Source organism: Channa argus, chromosome 8 (assembly GCF_033026475.1).
Source record: "Channa argus isolate prfri chromosome 8, Channa argus male v1.0, whole genome shotgun sequence".
Taxonomy (NCBI): domain Eukaryota; kingdom Metazoa; phylum Chordata; class Actinopteri; order Anabantiformes; family Channidae; genus Channa; species Channa argus.
In genome coordinates this window covers 5,572,822-5,595,421 of record NC_090204.1, presented here as the reverse complement: position 1 = coordinate 5,595,421, position 22,600 = coordinate 5,572,822, and the positions used below count along the sequence as shown (strand labels likewise).

Genomic DNA, 22,600 nt, shown 5'->3' with positions numbered 1-22,600 from the left:
TGTTTTTCCTGCTCAGACATGATGTCAAAATATTTGGCATTATTGCAGCTACACATACTAAACAAAATATTTGCCTCTCACCCTTATCAATCTCAGTTATTATTAGGTGTGTTCACACCTATGTGTACAAATGTCCAAACTCAAATCAAATGTATGTTTCTAGACTCCCACTCAGGAGGAGAGTAAAGGCAGCGACACTCAAAGCTCATTTCTTACTGGCACTTGGGGAAAGAAGAAAGCTAACACATTGGCCAAAGTAAGAGAAGCCAGTATAATTTATATTCCACTGACAAATCTCTCTCTTTTGTCGTTGCATTATGGCTGCCAACCAATCGTGGAGGAGGGCTTGACCGCAAAAGGCTTTTATTGGTTACAGGTTGATAATTTCAAGCATGATTGCAACATGAGGTAGTTTAACCAGGTGTATGTTAATCTTCTGCTTTGGCACTGACTGATGATTTACACAGGGGTGTTGATCTTGTCCTGGGTGAGAGCTGTTTGAATTAAATGAGTGATTTATCTGCTGGATGAAGGATCAGCTTTGGTGAAAGTACTAGCACGATTGCTTATGCATACATGAATCTAATGACAGCCAGGGACAACGTGTTTACACTTCTTAAACTGTGGGCCTGGTGGGTATTACAGACATCTTTTCTAAATCTGCTTTAGCAGATATTATTATCGTGTGTGTGTGTGTGTGTGTGTGTGTGTGTGTGTGTGTGTGTGTCAACAGGCCTCCCAGCAGAGCAGTCCTCAGGCAGTCTGGGTTGTTCCTGCTCTCCGTCAGCTGCATGAGATCACACGTTCTTTCATTAAGCAGACCTATCAGAAACAAGACAAGGTGAGGCACGCCTTCAACAAAATCTTTTACAGTCAGTATAATGTTGCTATGGTAACCATTCTCTGCCATCCCACAGAGCATCATTCAGGACTTGAAGAAGAACTTTGAGATTGTTAAACTGATTACGGGATCGCTTGTGTGCTGCCATCGACTAGCTGTGACCGCTTCGGGGAACGGCCTCTCAGGCTCAACCCTGGTAGATGGACGATACACTTACCAGGAGGTTTGTTTTTTGTTTGTGCAGTTTTTGTTTTAGTTTTTTTCTTTTCTATCAAACCTTATTTTACAACTTATACTAATGATTTATGTTACAATTCATAATGTGACAGTTATATGACCAGTTTAACTTTATCTGAGTTAAACTGGATTTATACACTACACAGGAGGTAATCAAACCTTTCCACCTCCATTTAATTATTGACAGATTGTATTTGACTCTCTGTATTCAGTATCTGGACAGCCACCTGCGCTTCCTGGCCTTCTTCCTCCAGGAGGCCAGCCTCTACCTGGTCTGGAATAGGGCCAAGGAGCTCTGGGAGTGCCTGGTGTCGGGGCAGGATGTCTGTGAACTTGACCGCGAGGTATAAAGCCAGTTGTGCAAATGCAACCTTGTCCTTGGCCATTTGTATGTGATTTTACCTTTCTATAATGGGTGCTCTGGAGGAGCAAAGGTGAATAGTGTAAGACAGCATTTTTACCAGATTAAAGCACATTTGAAAGGAGTTTGTGAAGGTTTTAGATCCTGGTTCATGACATTATCTCAAAAGTAAGGAATTGCGTAGATAATTAGGGTCTTGTGAATTAAGCCCTTAAAGAACTGGAAAAGTAACAGTGGTTTAGTTTATTTTTAAAAAATCTAGTAGACATCTAATAGAAATAAGATTAATTTCTTTTCAACACAAGAGTTACAAAGTGTTTTATTACATAACTATTTTTGTGTACAATATTAAACATGCAGGACAGTGAGACACATAATGGATTGAGTCAAAATCACATCAACAGAGTCTTGAGAAGTTCTGTAAAAAGTTTATTAATTATTTCAGCACCTGTTTTTGCCTTCCTATAGGTCAAGTTTTTCAATCTTTTTGCTTGCTGCCTTGAAGTGTTGCCACTAAACCTGTTATTTAGTTTGTATTTCTTTCACATTTTCTCTCAAACAGACCGCCAAAGTATACAAAAACACTTGAAAAGAGTAGGCACAGATCTGTATAGATCAGTAGACTAGTCTGACAAATTATGCCGGGAAAAAAGCTGCTGACTAATTTAATTTGTTGGACAGGACATGAGAAATAATTTCTTACATCAAAAATGTGGTTTGAAGAAACTAAAACACAGTATGCTTTTATGTATGCAGATGTGTTTTGAGTGGTTCACCAAAGGACAACATGACCTCGAGAGTGATGTTCAGCAGCAGCTCTTCAAGGAAAAGATCTTAAAACTGGAGCCCTATGAGATTACCATGAATGGTAAGACCGTTTTCAAGGAGATACATTGTTCAACAACCTTTCATAAATGATATCGTCTTTGTTTCTCTCAGGTTTCAATCTGTTTAAGACCTTCTTTGAGAATGTTAACCAGTGTGACCATCGTCTGAAACGCCAGGGAACTCAGCTGGTCAGTCACGTTTGTCTGCGTTTTGTTTTTTACACATGAACTTTGCAACTAGTTTTTATGTCATTAGAGCTGTAAATACGTATCGACATAAACGCATTTTCACATTTGGATTTTGTCTGAATTCAGTGTGTGGAACGCCTTGAACTGGCAGGGATGGATTTTATCTGGCGCATTGCCATGGAAACCCCTGATGAAGAGATAGCCAATGAAGCAATCCAACTAATTATAACATATAGCTACACCAACCTCAATCCTAAAATGAAGAAGGTTAGTGTATGTGTCCTCAGTCTTTCAGAAGTGTTATTTCAATCCTGTCATCTTTAAAGTCAGCCTGTTTTATAGAAAGTCATGGTTTGTTTACAATTTAATGATTCATAATAAAATACTGTGCTAGGATCTGGGGATTAAAAATACGAAAATAATGTGTTTACCTGAGCTATTGCAAGCCTAAAATAAGCAGGTGGATCAGTGATTTCTGTCTCTATTTGAAACTTGTCACTTTTCACCCTTCCAGGATTCTGTGTCATTGCACAAGAAGTTCATTGCTGATTGTTACAAGAGACTGGAGGTAAGTGGAAAAATCTGTTGCGTCACAATGGTTGTGCCATTTCATAGAAATCAACATGTGATAGCATTTTCCTTTTGCTTTTCAGGCAGCAAGTTCGGCTCTGGGTGGTCCTACTTTGACACATGCTGTCACCAGGGCAACCAAGATGCTGACGGCCACTGCCATGCCAACCGTGGCCACATCTGTACAATCACCATCCAGGTACAGAGGGGGGTTTGGGTAAGAACATGGTTATTAAACCTATTAAAACATGCTAGGGCTTGTAACTGTTGTTAAATGTAACTGTTTGCTTCTATAAGACACACAAAATAAAATATATTTTTGCATTGGAACATTCTCTTTCCCTTGAAAAATTATTTGTGTATGCTTGTCTCCAGATCCACTAAGCTGGTTATAATTGAAAGACTGCTGCTGTTGGCTGAACGCTATGTCATCACTATAGAGGTAGGCTACGCAGACGGCAACCCTGCGGGTTTTATTGCCAGTTTTATAGCTAAGTGTAAGAAACAAGGACATCAACATTCATTGACACACAAACATCCGCTGACTATAGATACAGTATTTGCATGCTCATGTATGTCACATACTTAGGATACAATGTCTGATCCCATGATTTGTTTGTTAGTAAGTTACTTTCTGTCTCCATGAGGCATTGTTTGCTTTAAGCTTTTTCAAATTAGAGTGTGTGTTTGTTTGTTTGTTTGGCTGTGCAGGATATGTACTCAGTTCCTCGCACTATTCTACCTCATGGGGCCTCATTCAATGGACACCCTGTCACTCTTCACATCACCTATGAGTCAACCAAAGACACTTTCACCTTAGAGGTACTGTAAGACTTTTCTATTTCCCCTGTAATGCATCTTTATTGTGTAAAATTACCTCTACAGATGCAGTAGCACTTCTTACTGTGTGTGTGTGTGTGTGTGTGTGTGTGTGTGTGTGTGTGTGTGTCCTGCAGACCCACAGTAATGAGACAATAGGAAGTATTAGGTGGAAGATATCTGAGCACTTAAGCTGTCCAGTGGATAATGTCCAGATCTTTGCCAATGATAGTGTGGTAAGTGTTGACAAGTCTTGAAGAGAAAGACTGTATTTTCCTCTTTAAGTTTATGTATTGTATATAATCTGTCATTCCCTCCCCAAAGTATTTTACTCCTTTCCCAATTATGTGTTTCCCCTGAAGCCAGAACACACTACGAACTACAAATCAGTGCACTCTTAATTCTCTAGGAATGGGTGCCACCATCCATTTTTTTTTAAATTGGCCCACAGTGGTCTGTTGTGTGACAGTGGAAACATAGGCTTAAACAACCTCAATCCCAGTTCTTCTCTCACTCCGTCTCTGCACTCCCCTTTTCCATGTGTTAGTTGACTATGAATCGGGACCAGAAGCTACTGTCCCAACTTGGCTTCAGCGATGAGCAGAGCCTGACTGTCAAGAGTTCAGGCACTGGCACTCCCTCCGGCAGCTCAGAGTCCTCAGCCTCTGCATCAAGTAGCTCCAGCTCAGCTGTCTTTAACTCCGCCTACGCCTTGGAGCAGGTTCCTTCTCAGACACTTACAGATACACTTGCATATTGTGGAAACACTTAGGCCTGCATTAGTACTGAAGCACTGTATCCAATTTTTTTTCTCTCTCCAGGAGAAGTCCCTGCCTGGGGTTGTAATGGCTTTGGTGTGCAATGTGTTTGAGATGCTTTATCAGCTAGCTAACCTAGATGAATCGAGGTGAGGTTTTGTTTTTTGTTTTTTTTTGTCTTCCTGATTTTGCTTTAACTATCTTAATTTAATAATGGGATTCACACAATGACATCAAAGCATATTGATGGAAATCTAAGCATCAGTTATCTAAATTACCTTTATATTACAGTGTATTCAAACCCTTTATTTGTTTTCTTCAGGATCACGCTACGTGTGAGGAAACTACTGCTGCTAATTCCAACAGATCCAGAAGTGCAAGATGCTCTTGACAACTTTGTTCCCAAAGAATCCAGCGTTTGGAGCCACCAGGTACGTCAGGGTGTCTGTTAACATACATTTAGGTCAAGCTGCAGCTGCCATGGCTAAATGTTGAATCACTCCATTGTCTACTTGTCCTAGTATTTGGTGCATTTGGTCTAAGATTCTGTGTAACTAAAGGGATTTCAGAGTCTTCCTTATCGCTCTGTGTGTTAAACATTCCACTTCCCTTTGTATCATTTTCTGCAGAAGACACTGTTCACACTTAGTCAAGGTACAGGCTCTCGTTCTCCATCTATGACCTCCAAGCAACAGCACCAGCCCAGTGCTGCTTCTATCTTGGAATCCCTGTTCAGATCCTCTGCTCCGGGCATGTCCACTTTCAGAGTGCTGTACAACCTAGAGGTAGACACAAATGTGAACATAAACCCAATAGGTAATACCTATTCTGTTACCTTAAAGGTGTATTAAGAGCTTTAAAATCTGTTTCCTTCCCTATTCTCTTTCTGTGTTAGGTGTTAAGTTCAAAGCTCATGCCCACATCTGATGACGAAATGGCCAAAACCAGCAGCAAGTCCTTCTGTGAGAATTTTCTTAAAGCAGGTGGCCTCAGGTAACAGCTCACAGTACAAACCTATTAAATAAAAAGTGCCATCAATGTGTGGTGTTGCTTTGTTTCACTGTAGGAAGTGTCACCACACGTGCCAAGCTACATTATAGCACATATATGCTACTTGGCATACCTTTTTATGTTTCTATATTTAGTCCAAACAGCTGTTCTTCTCTGTCTCCCCTCTGCAGTCTGGTGGTGAATGTTATGCAGAGAGATTCCATCCCATCCGAGGTGGACTATGAGACCAGACAAGGCGTTTACTCAATCTGTCTTCAGTTGGCCAGGTACAAAATCCCTCTTTAACACACGGAGGTGGATATTCTGGATTATGTAACAAGTTAATTATAATAAGTTGTGTTTCAGGTTTCTTCTAGTTGGTCAGAGCATGCCTTCAGTACTGGACGATGATGTCATTAGAGATGGTGAGGCACTGTCATCACGTCCATTTCGTAACGCTGGCCGAACTGGGCGACAGCTGTCTCTTTGTGGAACTCCGGAGAAGTCCTCATACAGACAGATGTCTTTGTCTGAGCGCTCATCCATTAGAGTGGAGGAGATCATACCTGCTGCTCGTGTAGCTATTCAGGTACTGGGCTGAAACACAGAGATCCACACTTTTGGTTTTGAACTGTTTCCATGGGACAGTAAAAATAGCACCTGGGACACAAAGATTCAGGATCTGAAACTGTTTTGGCACAATAAAGAAAATGTTCTTGTCTGTGCAATTATGTTATCTGCGTATTTTTATTTATCTGCGTCAAATTTGTTCCTCAACTTGAGTGGACAATATCAGTGCTCAGTCAAGCACATGCAAGAAAAACGCTCCATGAGCTAATGACCAGTAAGAATAAATTATCCAAACACTCAATCATAAATATACAGAAAAGCAATGTTTTACCACAGGCTTTTTAGCTAATTGCTGCAAAAACATTAAAATACATAGAACTATGTCAAGGTGTATATGCCATACCTAATGCACTAGACTTTTAACCATAAGTTCTAGGAGATACTGAGACAGAAGCCCCCACCCTTCAAAATCAGGTAGCACCATGTAGGAATTGTACTTGTTGGTGATGTTGACTGATTTTATAATTATTCTTCCTAACTTCATGCAGTTTATGTTAAGTCTGTGTGGTGACTTTGCTGTTATATAGATAAATGCATTTTCACACAGCTAAAAGTTTATTAGACTATGGGTAAGTCAGTATAATCCAACAGTCACAATGGTAAACATCACCATGTTTTAACTTTTTTTAAATGTGTTGCTGCCATCAAATTTAATATGAGCTAATATTTTCCATGAAATATTTAAATTAGTTTAAACATCTGCTTTGTTTTTTATGTTCTATTGTGACTAAAATGTGGGTTGATCAGATTTTTAAAATATGTTTTTATTTGTTTTACACATCTTCCCAACTTTTTTGCAAATTGGGTTGTAATATCAGTTTCATGACACACGGTTGCAGGCTAATTAAGTATTAATAATATCAGGTCACACTGTACCTGGTATAACCATTTGTTATGCTCTTGCTTATATAGGTAATATTGCAACGCCACAGACATATGTATAAACAGATGTTACAGAATGGAATTGGCATATTTCTGTTAAGGCAGGCAAAGCAAAATGTAAGCATGTAACAGCTGTAGCATAAAACAGAGCTAAATAGACTGCATATTAATATATATATTATTATTGTGGGTATAAAGTGATCAAGAAAATCTGCTCAATACACATTAAAACATTAGACCTCTATATTAGTTGTTATAGTGTTGAACTAAAATAAACTGTTTACTGAGTATTCTATATCTGTATATTTATTTCCATTACAATATGTCAATCAGAAGGTTCGAATTCACTGTGTAGTTTTGCAGTGATGCATTTAATAACCAGAACATTCATGGTGATGTACTGAAAAACAAAATTACTTTCGACAGACTATTTGTAAAAATGTAAAAGGAAATCGGGACCATGTTAATTTTGAGCTCTTGGGCTCAGTATCCAATAAGGGGCAGTGGAAGATGTACTGGGTAGGGGGTGAAACATCAGTAGAGATCCAGACTCTAAGCAGGGAGGACACCTTGACAAAAATCTCTCTTTGTTCTAGACCATGGAGGTGAGTGACTTCACTTCCACTGTGGCCTGTTTCATGCGTCTGACGTGGGCAGCTGCAGCAGGCCGATTGGATCTGGTTGGCAGCTCACAGCCAATCAGAGAGACCCACACTTCACTTATTCCACAGGGAGTCCGCACCAGAATCAGCAGCACTGGTAAGACAGACAATGCACTAAACACTTACTTTTCATTCCCCAAAATACTGTTTACAGTCATTTATTTTGGCATTTGTCCTCATTTGTGAGCTTTGTCTAGTGTTTTGTTGCCAACAGCTCATGGCTGAATCCTTAGCAGTAATTAAAAGCAATAGTAAAACAAAATGTTGTGTGTGTTTTTGCAGGAAGCAACTGCAGCTCCAGCAGTGAGGGGGAGACCACGCCGACAGCATTGCATGCAGGTATATGTGTCAGACAGCAGAGTGTCTCCATAAAAGATGCCATCATCGCCCGTGAGGCTCTGTCACTGCTGGTTACATGTCTGCAGTTACGCTGTCAGCAATTCTGTAAGTCTCATGCACGAGTACAAACACACATTTCAAGTATTGACATTGATCTATATTGCTTTTATAATCACTTGCCATTTGTCCCCCATGAATTGGCACAATATTCTGGCAGCTGACATGCTGTCTATTTTTTATTTAGGTTGTCATTTACTTTGTTTTCCATACATCTGTAATAGTACTAAATTCTATGATTGGTTTAATTCTCCAGGTTCTTTTTACAACCTTCCTTCTGTCAGTGATTTCATCATCGATGTTCTGCTGGGATCTCCCAGTGGAGAGGTAAACAGCCCCCTCTTTTTGCAATATACTGCACAGAAGACAGTATTGTGTGTCCCTAACAGTAATGTCTCTATTGTATCAGATTCGACGTGTAGCTTGTGATCAGCTGTACACTCTGAGTCAATCTGACACTTCAGCCTTCCCTGAAGTCCAAAAACCCAACTTGTTCCTTCTCTCAGTCATACTTGGTGCTCAGCTGCCATTATGGAGTCCCACATCGGTCATGAGAGGCGTCAATCAGAGGTGTTTAAGCAAGAAAAACCCTTAATGAACAGTAAATTCCTGAAAATTACGTATTTTGTTCACAGTGCTTTTTCTCCTCAGGTTACTGTCCCAGTGCACTGAATACTTCGACCTTAGATGTCAGCTTTTGGACGACCTAACAAGTAAGCCAATAAACTCCTCCGTTTTTTTGTCACCTGTAGAATACCCTGATGTAAAAACAGATGTAATTTAGAGATTAAGGCTCTTTCAGCCCTTTAAAAGTCAGTGCAAAACGTTTTTTCTTTATCCTTCTCTACCTGTCCTACCTCCGGCATCCAGCATCAGAAATGGAGGTGTTAAAAGTGAGTGCAGCCACCATGCTGGAGGATGAGATCTCTTGGCTTGATAACTTCGAGCCCAGCTGGAGCTCAGAGATGGAGACCAGCGAGGCAGACAACATTCTCCTGGCAGGACACCTTCGACTCATCAAGACTTTGCTGTCACTCTGTGGCAGTGAGAAGGAACATCTTGGTAAGAACACATACATAGCATATGGTGCCTATAAAAAGCTCAAAAATTCACCCCCCTTGGAAGTTTAATTTTCTTTAATGTTTTTACATTTTATGCATTGATTAACAGGAAGATGAGAAATCCCTGTCAATAAATATCTCTTGGAGTAAATAAATGTATTATTTAGACATGGAGGATGGAAGACATACTCCCACCATGAAACATGGTTATAGAAGCATCATGCTGTGGGAATGCTTCACTGCAGCAGACTCGGCTGCTGGCTTGTTGCTGCTGTTGTTAAAATATAGAGAAATCCTGGAGGAAAATCTGAAGAACTCTGGAAAAGAACTGCAACCTGGGAAAAGTTTTGTTTTCCAGACCATTATTCCAAGCATACATTTACATTTACATTTACATTTAGTCATTTAGCAGACGCTTTTATCCAAAGCGACTTACAAGTGAGTCGCCAAAGCTACAAAGCATACAACCAAAACAACACAAAAAGTATGTCAAAACAACAAGGTTAATGTTGTGACCATGTCAGACTGCAGACCTCAAACTTTTAAGAATTTGTGGCTCATTAAAAAAGGGTTGTTCACTCACAATCCCTATTTATTCTGACAGGCAGGTTTTGCAAAGAATAGGGGCAAAGAAATGCAGTGTCCACATGTTTAAAGCTGATTTTGAGACCTTTCTACACAGGCTCAGTGCTGTATCTGCTGCCAAAGGTGCCTTTACTAAATACTGACTTTGTGAAAACCTAAACCTAAACATGTGTTTTCTGTTTTGTATTTGTAATTAATTTTGATTACTTTGTAAACATCTGTTTTCAGATATTGATATTGTAGAAGTAGAGCTCTGTTGTTGATCAGTGTCAAAAAGGCTCAAATTAAACAGTTTGAAAAGTTGACAACACTAAGAACTTTTTCATTTCCAGGCCCATCTCTGATACAGCAGTTGTTGGATGACTTCCTCTTTCGAGCTTCACGCATCATCATCAACAGTTCCAATCCCACACCTTCTCCAGCCCCCAGCCATGACTTCCATCCCAAGTATGATATTTTTATCCCAATCCATCAAATTACATTTTATTTTTCTCCTGTGAACCAATTTAATCTGAAAAACGTTTTTTTTTTTTTTTTTTTTTAACTGTTTTCTTGTTTGTTTGTTTTTTAGCACCAGACACAGGACTGTAGTCTGTAGTTGGCACTGATGTTTTAATTTTGTGTCCTCTATCTTATCTGTGTGTCTGGTCAGGTGCAGCACAGCGAGCAGCAGATTAGCAGCCTATGAGGTGCTGGTGATGCTCGCAGACAGTTCTCTCTCAAACCTCCGGCTGATCACCAGAGAGTTATTGTCCATGCACCACCAGTCTGATCCCTCCCTCTGCAAGGAGTTTGATGTAAGACTCGAATTTAATATTCCTTATAATGATATGAGTCATTATATGTAATGTAAAAAGTTAATACGTGACGTTTCTTTCAGTATCTGCCACCAGTAGAGAGCAGATCAGTGTCAGGTTTTGTTGGACTCAAGAATGGAGGAGCCACTTGTTACATGAATGCTGTGTTCCAGCAGCTCTACATGCAGCCTGGCCTACCTGAGGTACCTATCTCTTTTTTATTAAAAAATTATTGGGTTTTTTTTGGTTTGTTTGTTTAGTTTCTGACCAGAGGCCTTTGCTCTCTGATCCCAGATCCAAGCTCATATGTTGCATCGTTGTCTGTGTGTGTTTGCTTTAAGGCTTTCCTGTCCATTGAGGATGACACAGACCAACCGGAAGAGAGTGTCTTCTACCAGGTCCAGTCTTTGTTTGGACATCTGATGGAGAGCAAACTGCAGTACTATGTACCTGAGAACTTTTGGAAGGTAATTTCAGTTCAGCTTCCTTTTGTTTAACAATTATTGATAGAGCTGAGCAATGTATTCTGATTATACAAACACAGCCCTTCAACTTGAAGTATAGGTTCATAAATGTGATGTCACCAAACACCAAACCAAAAGAACTGAACCTAAATTTTGACCTGACAAGCAGATGTTCATGCTCATTTTCTATTTATAGAGGTATAATCCAACTATAATTCACTAATTTAAAAAAATTGCTGCTGCAGATCTTCAAGATGTGGAACAAGGAGTTGTATGTAAGAGAACAGCAAGATGCTTATGAGTTCTTTACCAGCCTGGTGGACCAGCTTGATGAACATCTCAAGGTAAAACTAGCACAATGGCATCAGTTCTTTCAAGTTCTTTGAATAAGTTATGACTATAGGATTCTTAAGAGAACTTTATTTCCACCAGAAAATGGGTCGAGAACAGATCTTCAAAAACACATTTCAGGGAATATTCTCCGACCAGAAAATTTGCAAAGACTGTCCTCACCGGTGAGCACAAAAATTCAAGAGATTCATTTCATTTTGGAACATCTGACAGCAGGTAAGACCTTTTTTATGCTATATTTTTATCCTACCCTAGGTATGAGCGTGAGGAAACATTCATGGCTTTGAACCTTGGAGTGACTTCTTGTCAAAGTCTAGAGATCTCATTGGACCAGTTTGTCAGAGGAGAAGTGCTAGAGGGCAGCAATGCCTACTACTGTGAGAAATGCAAGGAAAAGGTCTGTTTCTGCTTTTACGTATGTTTTTTTTCTGCTGTACTGTTGCTGTGTGCACTAATTAGTTTTTACATTTGTTCATCTGCACAGAGGACCACAGTGAAGAGGACATGCATCAAATCCCTGCCCAGTGTTCTCTGTATTCACCTCATGCGCTTTGGCTTTGACTGGGAAAGTGGACGCTCCATCAAATATGATGAACAGATTAGGGTAAGCTTGTTCACTGAGGTATATTTGTACCTGTTTTTGTTTTGTTTTTTAAAGACTGTAATTTATCTTGTGTATTTAATATAAACATGATGAATTATATTTGTATTATTTGTTTGGTATGTAGTTCCCCTGGGTGTTAAACATGGAGCCCTACACTGTCTCAGGAATGGCTCGTCAAGACTGCAGCGGAGAGGCTGGTGAGGGACGAGGTGATGGGACATCAGGAGGGTCACCCAGAAAGAAAGTCACAATTTCTGAGAACTACGAGCTTGTGGGAGTTGTTGTTCATAGTGGCCAGGCTCATGCTGGACACTACTACTCCTTCATTAAGGATAGACGGTGAGAAGACTATAGACATGCATATTTTCCTCCCTCCTGTTTTTCTGAAGTAAAAAAAAAAAAAGTTTCATGCGCTAGATGAAGCTCCTCGGCGCATTTTCTTCCATTTTAAGAAGTGCATAGCAGTCGATTAGTGGAAGACTGGCTATACCATCTCATCTGTTTTTTTCCACTGCAAACTAATGAGTAGAGCAGAGTAAGGGTCTAAATGTAATGGAAGTAAAGTCCTTGTTTTCTACTCTGTAACAGAGTGAGAATACTCTTGTTGATGTTTTTGTAAATGTTTTTGGTTTTCTGGTTTTATTTAAATTGGTTAATGGGAAGTTTCTTGTCCTGAGGTAGCAAGAATCTAAATGTGAAAATTTCCTTTCCTCTCTTAAACTTCACCTTTACTCCTGACCTTTTTTTTGTCTTTGTTTGTATCTTAGTGGTAGTGCCCGGGGACGTTGGTACAAGTTCAATGACAACGTGGTGGAGGAGTTTGATATGAATGATGAAACGTTGGAGTACGAGTGCTTTGGAGGAGAGTACCGCCCAAAAGTTTATGATCAGTGTAAGTAGTGGGCGTAAACTTTTGTGTGCAAATGTAATTTTGATTACTAAACTTAAAGAATTGAAAAGTAAACCACCACACACTTTTTTCACAAGGCAAGCTGTGTCTAAATTCAGGGGTTGCGTCCTTCAAAAGATGCAGTCTTCGTAGGCATATTGACCCCACTGAACACATAGACCCCAATGTCTATGGAGACAAGACCCGAAATGAAGGGGTCTGGTCTACAGATTACTTCCTACTTACCTCACCAGCTGTTCCCAGTTGGATGTGGACAGTTGGGCGGCTAGCTAGCAGCTAGCTAACCACCATTATTAATTTGATATAACTTAACAAGTTTTATTAAAACCTGGTAGTTTAAGCTACTTGGTTTTGTTAACATAGCGTCTTGCTAGTTAGCTAGTCACCAAAATCACATATTCAAAACACACCAAAGGATCACGGAATATGTTGGGCCATGAAAAAAACTCAGTGGAGCCATTCATTGCCAGGTGTTTGGCAGAGAAAGAGCTTTCAAAATGGTGCAGCCTTAATGCGACGCCATCAGTCTGTAAATGCAGCCTTCAGAGGATGCAACCCCCAAATTGAAACAAAGTGTGTATGTATGGGTTTGTGCAGCTAACCCATACCCAGATGTCCGAAGGAGATACTGGAACGCCTACATGCTGTTCTATCAGAAGATCAGTGACCAGAATTCACCTGTTCTGCCCAAAAAAAGCAGAGTCAGCATCATGAGGCAGGAAGCTGAAGACCTCTCACTGTGAGTTAATTTTCTACCACATGCTAGCTTCAACTAAAACACAGGGTCTTTGATCATGTATTTCTCACTATTTCCCATGCTGATGTGCTACAGTCAGCACAATAATGTATATTGGCCATCTTTTTGCAATTGACAGCTAATGACTGATGTTGGTTTAGAGCCAGTAATAACATTAGACAGCAACTAGAACCTTTCTTGCTGTTAAAAAAGCCTCTCATAATGAATAATTTATTTTGCACCATGAATAAAAATATGCACCTTTTTATTAACCCCAGTAAATCACCCCTCATTATCACTCATCTTGGTTTCCATTGTATTCTCCAGGTCTGCACCATCTTCCCCTGATGTTTCCCCACAGTCCTCTCCTCGTCCCCCAAGGGCCAACAATGATCGCCTCACTCTCCTCACCCGCCTGGTGCGCAAGGGAGAAAAGAAGGGCCTGTTTGTAGAGAAAATGCCTGCCAGCATCTATCAGGTAAAGAGCCATCAAGTTTGTGCTGTGGAAAGTCAAAAAGAAACGTGGGAGGGAAAAAGTCTGTTTTTACACCACATTAACGTTTATTCTGTTGCAGTACAATTACCATATCAGCAACATAACCTCTTGGCATTTGACAGCTGCCATTCATTGTAAATGATAAGTGACCATTTATATAGCGCTTTTATCCAAAGTGCTTTACAATGTTGCTTCTCATTCACCCATTCACACACATACACACTCACACACTGATGGCGGTGGCTGACATGCAAGGGGCTCACCTGACCAACAGGAGCAACTTGGGGTTCAGTGTCTTGCCCAAGGACACTTCAAATGGCCAAATGAGATACAGATGCCCCTCACTGTCATTTGAAACCCAGCAGAGTTGCTTAGTACATCCTCAATTTTACCAGACAGAGAAGAAGCCTGAAAAACATTAAAGAAAGCTCATCTTTATGGAAATTTGTGTTATTTGCAGATGGTGAGAGATGAGAATCTGAAGTTCATGAGGAACAGAGATGTGTACAACAGTGACTACTTTAACTTCACCCTCTCTCTGGCATCTGTTAATGCAGTATGTATCTGTATTTGCTTGCCTAAATAAATACAAACTGGGGCTACACAGTGATACAATTTATATTGTAACCAGAAATATTTTTTAACATGTTTGTTTGGATGGATCTCTTTCTGTTTTGTTTACCTTTTCTAAAGATAGTTTGTACAGTATTTATGTTACAACAGTGCCACTCAACCATGATTATGACAAGGATGTTTTTATAAACCATGTTTGTTACAGACGAAACTAAAGCATCTAGATTACCAGCCTATGGCCAAAGAGAGTCTCCAGCTGGCTGTTCACTTTCTTTTCCACACCTACCTGCATACCAAAAAGAAACTCAGGTAAGTACACCCATGCAGACTTTCCAACTTCCAGCTTCACCTTTAGATATCAGAGTACGCTAAAGTATAAGAAACGCCAGTGACCGTTTGTGAGCATGGTGTAAATGTTGTGGTTGCTTTGCATTTGCATTAATCCCTCTATATTTGTAGGAGTCAAACAGGCACAGTGGCTGGTGCCCTTATCTACTCTTAGAACTCAGTCAGATTCTTTGATGAATCACAACTCTAAACAACAGCGCTGTACATTTGCAGTCGTTGTAAATTAGTTTTCATTCCTGTTTTAATGGTATACTATTAAAAGTGTGTTTACTGAAGCTGCGTAGGATTAAACAGACTAGGTTTAAATCACCAAAAAACCACTCTGGCAAAAACACAAACAAGTTAGGATAATGTGATGTAGCATTTAATGTCATTTCCTCACTGACATTGCATAATAACATATAATTTGTGCAAACTGTTGATTAACATTATTTGTCTAGGTTTCGTATATCTGTGTGTTCTTTGTAACTCACAAAAACTAATAAATCTAATGTGAGCGGAGTTAGACATCTGTAAAGTTTCTTCAGTAATACACCGTGCTGTTAGGGGAGGGGAGGTGTGTAATATTTAGCTCCGTGTAAGGTTGTAAAATCTTAACGTGCAGTTTTCGAAAGATTTATTTTTTTTAAAAATTCTAAATTCAGCTGCACAAAATTATTCATTGTCTACACAAGTTTAGTTATTTTTAGCTGACAGTTTTTATATTCACGCAGTTTGAGTTTTCATTTCTGATATTAATAAATTAATCAGCCATCAAAAATATAGGCCAATGTGTCTTGTGTTTTTGTTTTTTTTTTTAAGCATAAGGTGGTAATACAAAACTTTCTTTAAGGTTGGCAACTCACGTACCCTGAATAAAAACATTCACATTGGGGATAAATCCATTATAAGCATCAGTATTATATTTGTATTACATTTGTATCTCTGGCAGGGTGGATACAGAGGAGTGGATGGCTGCAGTGGAGGTGTTGTTGTCAAAAAGCAGTGAAGCATGCCAGTGGATGGTGCAGTACCTGGTTGGACCAGAGGGCCGGGAGATCATTAGGTTGGTACTTGTTAGTTAGCTACTTAAGACAAAATGTCTACAAAGAAATGAGAAATTAAAAACTAAATTAAATTCATATACATAATTATAGTATATAGAAGAAAGAATAGTGCAGTCACTTCAGCTTTATGCTGTTCTGAATGTATGTCTTTATATTGTGTCATTGTAGGGGTGTTTTGAAGGGTGGGGAACTGCCATGGCCTTGTGTTAATCACTGCAGCATTTTTGTTTGTAGCTCTTCTAGTGATATGCGATACTACAAATTTGGCAGGTCCCAGCATTGCTCACTCATTGTAATCTATGCACACTGAACGCACAGTGGCCAGGGTCAAATAATTCTTCCCTGGCAATGCTGCCGTTGCCACTGAGACTGCACTCACTCACATGAGAATACAGTGGAATGTAATATAAAATACAATTGTAGCTCTCTGTAATGGACTTTAATCGCAGACACAAATACCAGTGGATTGCAGTCTCTGGTCTATTTTTAAACATGGTTACAGTTGCATCTGCACAGCTGGAGGATTAAAAACACTTATGTGCATGATGCTCAGTGTCTTGATGCTGATTGGCTGAAAGAACAGGTGAGTCTATGTATTATCACCAATTAGAACTAGAAGATACTTGTTTATTGAGAAAAAGTGTAGTTTTACACTGCGGTGTGTTTAGGTGTGTGGTGATGATGATGGTATGCAGAATGTTCTGAGGCTGGCAGTACAATTTCTTTTTATTCCCCCCCCCCCCCACACACACTTTAAATACTAAGATGCTTAGTATTTAAAACGTTATCATATGTTAAAATAGGAAAGTTCCTCTTGCTTTATTGGTTCATTTCCATTCACTTATATGTTGTAAATCTCCCTTCAGGGTTTGTCTGTTGGAGTGTAGCGTGAGAGAGGTAAGGGTGGTGGTTGCATCCATTCTTGAAAAGACTCTGGAGAGCGCACTTCACTTTGGAGACCCAAGACTGGACAGTTTGACTGACTCTCTGCTCTCATTATTGGACAAAGATGTTCCAGAGAATGTGAAAAACTGTGCACAGTACTTTAGCCTCTTCAGCAACTTCACTCAGAGGGTATTAACGCAACTCAAAATAATAAGTTTTAGACTTTTCAACAGTCTTTAATATGGTACAATATTAAGTAGTTTTAAATAATTTGCTGTTCCCGTTCACCCTCTCAGGGCTGTGGTCCTTGCCAGTTGTTGTTGAAGCACTCAGCTTATCGTCGGATGCTTATCTTCCTGTTGGGACCCAATAGGCAGAACAATCAGGTAGAACTGTCTTAACACTGTATAATAATCTTCAAATACTCGTAACCTTCAGACTATTTAAATTCTCCCTCCCTCCCTGCAAAATGCCTCAAATGTAAATTAATTGTCGTCCGCGTCTCTACAGAACCGGCGGTGGAGTCCAGCTCAGGCTAGAGAGTTCCTTCATCTACACAGTACTTTGGCCCTCATCACTTTGCATTGTGACCTCAGCACCCAGAAGACACATGGTGAGACTCTTAAATCTTTTTCTCCTGCTTCTGTTTTTCTATAGTCCATTTCTTAATCTGACTCACTTGTCACTTGTCATCCTCTGTAGCTCCAGGAGGTTGTAAGCTGCATTTGAGTAGTGTCCCATCTTCCTCCTCGCTTCTCCCACTTCACGCAGATATTCTGGCCTCGCTTTTCACTCCAGAGGGACAGCCCTACCTTCTAGAGGTGACATACAGACCTAGCAGTTTATCATGTTTTAACCTTTTTACATTTGATGACGACGTAATTCCTGTCATTCAGATATATCGAAGATGTAGGCAGTCCATCCAAGCTCATGACCTTTATTTCAGGACAAATTTGTAAAGGTTCTTTGTGAATATTTACTAGGTGATGTTTGCTATGCGTGAGCTGTCAGGGCCCCTTTCTGTCCTGATAGAGATGGTGACCTACTGCTCGTACTGTAACGAGCCGTTCTCCCTAGGTGTGCTGCAGTTACTCAAGGTAAAAAAAAAAAAACCTCAATCAGCTAAGTTGACAGACAGAGTCAAAGATTCCTTGTTTTAGTATTGCTTGTTTTTAAATATTTTGGATACTTTGTGTACCACAGACCCAGCTGGAGACGGCTCCACCTCATGAACTAAAGAACATTTTTCAGATGCTGCAGGAATTGCTAGTGAGTGTCATCAGTGGTCCTTTACATGTTGATCTAATTGTTTATAATTCTTGTTCTTGTCAATTTTCTAACCTCACTTAAATAATCTGTCAGGTAATGGAAGACCCCCTACAAACCCAGAGACTCAAGTATGCTTTTGAGTCAGAGAAAGGCCTGTTAGGTATGTCTTTAATTAGCTGCTGCTGTTTTTATTGTACTGACCACAGCTGGCACAACAGTAAAGTGAAACAAATGGCCACTTAACATTTTTCTAATTAAGATCATCTGCTGGTAGATTACAAACTTGTTTGTGTGTATTAAACAGATTTAATGAATGCATCTTCTCTTCACAGCTTTGATGCACCAGAGTAACAATGTGGACAGCAGACGCTGCTACCAGTGTGTGAAGTTCCTGGTCACATTAGCCCAGAAGTGAGTACATCTCAGGGTTCCCAGTTACAACAATAGGAATTATAGGTGGATGTTGTTTTAAAATAAATGTTCCTTTAGCTGGCCACCACAATTCTTAATGTTTCCTTCCAGGTGTCCTCCAGCCAAGGATTACTTCAAAGACTTGTCTGGTCACTGGAGCTGGGCAGTACAGTGGCTACAAAAAAAGGCAGGCTTATGAATTTGTGTGTCACCATATATACAAAAAGGAATAGATATAGATTTGTTAAAGTTCTTTTTCTGTATTGTGTCCGTTCAAATTCGATTTTAGGATAAATGTTGCTCCTTGTATAATATATTTATATTCAGTAAATAAGTGTACAAATTACTTTTCTTCACCATTTATCCATTACTTTAGAAAATTGTAACTGCTCATACATTTGGGATTCACCCAATAGAAATATATTTTATACACTTTGAATAAAGCCTGTTTCATGATCCTATTTGATTTTTGGTCTTTTGATTGTACCCCTTTGCCCTCAGATGACAGAACATTACTGGACTCCACAGAGCAACGTCTCAAATGAGACATCCACCAATAAAACCTTCCAACGCACCATCTCTGCACAGGTACACACAAAGATACTATATATCAGCATATCACCTACTGTACATATCACTTACTGTTTATTTTACCTCTGCTCTTATCTGTGTGTGTGTGTGTGTGTGTGTGTGTTTGACACTCCAGGATACCTTGGCCTATGCAACAGCATTGTTAAATGAAAAGGAGCAGTCTGGCAGTAGTAATGGCTCTGATGGCAGCCCAGCAAATGAAAACGCAGACCACAGCCTCCGACAGGTAGCCCTCGACCACATCCCCACCTGCTGTTCAGCACAGTGGGTTTCTTACATGAATCATCGTGTAATAGCAGCACATGCTCAGCTCCCACAGCCAAACAGAGTAGATGAGAACAAAAACGAAACATGTCAGTGGCTCCTGTCAAGAGCTGAAAAGGCAGTTTGTTACCTCCCACAGTTGTTATTACCGTTGGATTTGATGCTGCTCCATTTTTGGACTCCTGTTGTGCCTGTCAGATTGCCCACACAACACAAGATTGTAAGACTTGTTCTGGCGCAGACGTAAACACTGCACAACAATAAGTGTGTTACATTATATTAAATTATAACCCTTCTGCCACTGAATACCACATGAATGTTTACCATTTATTGTCTTGCTTGACAAAAAGGGAAAATTGTTCTGTTCCCATAATGAATGTTCACTTTTTCTCTTTCCCAGGGGTCGGAGTCTCCCATGATGCTCAGCGATTCGAAGAGCGATCTAGACGATGTAGACCCCTAGCTCCTCCAACCAGCAGGATCCCTCCCAAGGAGAGGTGGCACAGTTCCAGGCAGCCAATCGAAAAGGGCTGCACTTTGCCTCTGATTGGCCTGGACATTTAGGACTCCGCAACAAGCCAATCAGAACACTTATTCTTGTGGTCGCTGTGGCAACGAAGGAGCTATGAATAAATCCTTAATACTACCTTTCAGATCAGCCAAGGCGACTATAGAGATGCATTATCATTAAGGGCAGCAGAGTTGATCGTGGTGGGAAATGCAAACACCTTCCATGATCACGGATGACTTCAGTTTATCCTTTTATTCATTCATTCACTCAGAATGACAGCAAGGTGGAGGATGGGTTTGGGTTGTGTTTTAACAATTTTCTGCTCATATTTGCCAATGTATCTACATAGACGGACTCATATTGTAAAGAATTGTTCCATAAATGTAATTTCCATTGTAAGATAATATTTTAAAGTTTCCTCCACTCTTCCTCACAGCAATGCAGAGTGCGAGAGGTCACATTAACTCCTCTAGAGGGACTTACAGACACTTGTGCACTTGTACAGGAACACCGCTACACACAAGCACCTGGGAGGGGGTGGGTTGGGGTGTTCAGTATGCACTTTATAGTCCAGTCCAGTCTATTGTGGTGTACAGCAGTACATGTGGGTTCCTCTAGAGCCGCCTCTCACTCATGTCCTCTTCTTTTGCTTTTAACTACTTCTATTTTCAGTGCCACTTATGCAGACACATGGAAGCCCTGATAGAAAGCCACTCTGCCTGTGACTTAACCCATGACCCCTGGTGACCACAGCATAGCCATGGGGATAAAGTGTGCGGCTGGCCCTGTCCTAGCAACTGGACAGGTCCAGTCCCTCAGCAGTCTGAAACTAGCAGTGCCAAGGTCAGCACTGTCCCTCTACTTCTTTTCGCTGACAGGCAGCCATGTGTACTGCATTTTATTCTTCTCAGTGCTGTGTTTTATTCCCTTTGCCACTTTTGTTTGTCTCTGGAAGGATTGAATATGTGAGACTCAAGCCTTATGCAAGAAAAGCTGATCTGCAAGCATGCAGATCAGGTCATGTTTGGCCATCAGTGCCAACTGAGGGGGAGCTCAGGAGCATGTTTTATTTTTTAGGTGCCAAGGTTTCATATGCGTGCGCACACACACACTATGATAGAATTGAAATACATGCAAACATGTGTCTCGCATACACTTCAAACGCAAAGAACAGGTCCTCCTTGCCTCACTGTTACCTCTGCTTTATCAGGTTTGATTTTTGAGCTTTCTGTTTGCTTTGCCTTTTTTGCTTTTGTCTACCTTTGGTAACACACACAGAGGAGCTGAGCCCAAATGTAGCTCTAGTTTCACTTGTGAACAGTGGCAGTGTATCTATCATCCATACCCCGATCATCGGGAGACTTTAAGTGCCTTTACCTCCCGATCTCGCCCCCTTTCCTACTTCTGACACAGTCATCGTCCTTTTAGAGAAGGTGCGTAAACATCTGCTCCACCCGCCCTCACCATGACACCAAACCCAGTGTCTCCTGTTATTAAATAGTCTTGCTATAGTAGTGCAACAGGACTTCTTTATCCCCATTAGTCTGGAAAATAATACAGGGAACACTCCCACTGTGTGTTGTGACAGAGGATTGTAGGAATATCACTGCTGGTTGTTGATTCTGTGTGTATGAGGGAGGGTGGGGGTCTGTCTTCTACCTTATAAAACAGGGTTGAAGTGACAGGACTGAGTTTTAGTGATGGTAAAATGCTGCTTCTTTTCACTCTGCTCTCAAGCAGAGACACTTAGTAGATCCTGATTTATGCTCGATCATTTTAAGGAACCACAGTTTTACTCAAAGCTCTGAAGACATGAGTCTACACTAGTTTAGCAGATCAGCTCTCAGCTTTAACAGGTCAATGTTTACAGTGTGAGGACCTATGAAACAATCGTGAAAAATAGTTTTCTGTTGGGAGCCATCATTTAACTAATTCACCGAGACTCCTCTTGGCCCTCAGAGCCTGAGGAAAGACATTGTTTTAGTCCTTCCACATCCCTCCCAACTCCATTTGCCTCTATGTCTCACTAGATGTGAATGTCACGTCGTGCACTCCAGCACGTTTGCATGTGTGGCAGTAAGTGGTGGTGAAGTTTGTCTTTTCTGTGTGATGGAGAAAAAAAAAAAAATCAGCCCCCTGTGTTGCTTGCGGTGTAATTTGGTCATTAGCACTTACTGTCACAAACACGCCCTTTGGCTGGTTACGTGCTCTCTGATGGAGCTGCATGCAGTCTGTGCCAAGTGATACATGGCCATAAGAGGCCATTGGCCATTGCTAAGAGTCTCCTAGGTTTGCACCTCTGCAACATCACCACAACTACTTTAAACGAATATGGGGAAAAAACTTCAAAGCAATCATTTGTCTTAATCTGGGGATGCAGGGAGGGATGGGCTAGTGTGTGGGTAGGAATTGGCATCTATACGGGTTTTTACTGTCATTCAATTTTGAAAATTCACTTCTGCCATGGCAGCATTCAGTAATGCATGTTAAAACTCTGTTTTAATTTGTACATCAGAGTTTGATCAAGGGGAAATTT

The 22,600-nt window shown here is 40.4% G+C and overlaps 1 protein-coding gene across 6 annotated transcripts in view; it reads left to right on the top strand.

Moving 5' to 3' along the window:
* usp24 (ubiquitin specific peptidase 24) overlaps positions 1-22,390 on the top strand; it is a 32,702-nt gene extending 10,312 nt beyond the window's left edge. For 2 of the 6 annotated variants that reach the window (XM_067512287.1, XM_067512289.1), the window contains exons 16-67: positions 164-256; positions 734-841; positions 918-1,064; positions 1,291-1,422; positions 2,196-2,307; positions 2,379-2,455; positions 2,582-2,722; positions 2,970-3,023; positions 3,109-3,224; positions 3,401-3,467; positions 3,737-3,847; positions 3,982-4,080; positions 4,392-4,565; positions 4,666-4,751; positions 4,925-5,033; positions 5,232-5,387; positions 5,498-5,595; positions 5,784-5,879; positions 5,959-6,181; positions 7,701-7,863; positions 8,049-8,210; positions 8,419-8,489; positions 8,572-8,732; positions 8,814-8,875; positions 9,033-9,224; positions 10,141-10,255; positions 10,461-10,605; positions 10,689-10,808; positions 10,947-11,072; positions 11,315-11,413; positions 11,502-11,584; positions 11,676-11,817; positions 11,905-12,024; positions 12,149-12,363; positions 12,792-12,916; positions 13,532-13,673; positions 13,998-14,148; positions 14,627-14,722; positions 14,945-15,048; positions 16,019-16,132; positions 17,000-17,207; positions 17,315-17,404; positions 17,529-17,631; positions 17,721-17,839; positions 18,002-18,115; positions 18,222-18,287; positions 18,381-18,447; positions 18,620-18,698; positions 18,810-18,885; positions 19,200-19,286; positions 19,405-19,515; positions 19,954-22,390. In XM_067512287.1, coding sequence (XP_067368388.1) covers positions 164-256; positions 734-841; positions 918-1,064; positions 1,291-1,422; positions 2,196-2,307; positions 2,379-2,455; positions 2,582-2,722; positions 2,970-3,023; positions 3,109-3,224; positions 3,401-3,467; positions 3,737-3,847; positions 3,982-4,080; positions 4,392-4,565; positions 4,666-4,751; positions 4,925-5,033; positions 5,232-5,387; positions 5,498-5,595; positions 5,784-5,879; positions 5,959-6,181; positions 7,701-7,863; positions 8,049-8,210; positions 8,419-8,489; positions 8,572-8,732; positions 8,814-8,875; positions 9,033-9,224; positions 10,141-10,255; positions 10,461-10,605; positions 10,689-10,808; positions 10,947-11,072; positions 11,315-11,413; positions 11,502-11,584; positions 11,676-11,817; positions 11,905-12,024; positions 12,149-12,363; positions 12,792-12,916; positions 13,532-13,673; positions 13,998-14,148; positions 14,627-14,722; positions 14,945-15,048; positions 16,019-16,132; positions 17,000-17,207; positions 17,315-17,404; positions 17,529-17,631; positions 17,721-17,839; positions 18,002-18,115; positions 18,222-18,287; positions 18,381-18,447; positions 18,620-18,698; positions 18,810-18,885; positions 19,200-19,286; positions 19,405-19,515; positions 19,954-20,016 — 6,090 coding nt within the window. In that variant the 3' untranslated portion in view covers positions 20,017-22,390. Of the gene's footprint in view, positions 1-163; positions 257-733; positions 842-917; positions 1,065-1,290; positions 1,423-2,195; positions 2,308-2,378; positions 2,456-2,581; positions 2,723-2,969; positions 3,024-3,108; positions 3,243-3,400; positions 3,468-3,736; positions 3,848-3,981; positions 4,081-4,391; positions 4,566-4,665; positions 4,752-4,924; positions 5,034-5,231; positions 5,388-5,497; positions 5,596-5,783; positions 5,880-5,958; positions 6,182-7,700; positions 7,864-8,048; positions 8,211-8,418; positions 8,490-8,571; positions 8,733-8,813; positions 8,876-9,032; positions 9,225-10,140; positions 10,256-10,460; positions 10,606-10,688; positions 10,809-10,946; positions 11,073-11,314; positions 11,414-11,501; positions 11,585-11,675; positions 11,818-11,904; positions 12,025-12,148; positions 12,364-12,791; positions 12,917-13,531; positions 13,674-13,997; positions 14,149-14,626; positions 14,723-14,944; positions 15,049-16,018; positions 16,133-16,999; positions 17,208-17,314; positions 17,405-17,528; positions 17,632-17,720; positions 17,840-18,001; positions 18,116-18,221; positions 18,288-18,380; positions 18,448-18,619; positions 18,699-18,809; positions 18,886-19,199; positions 19,287-19,404; positions 19,516-19,953 lie in introns of all 6 variants that reach the window. The other 4 variants (XM_067512286.1, XM_067512288.1, XM_067512291.1 and 1 more) reach the window with 2 other exon arrangements.
* The last annotated feature ends 210 nt before the right edge of the window (positions 22,391-22,600 follow it).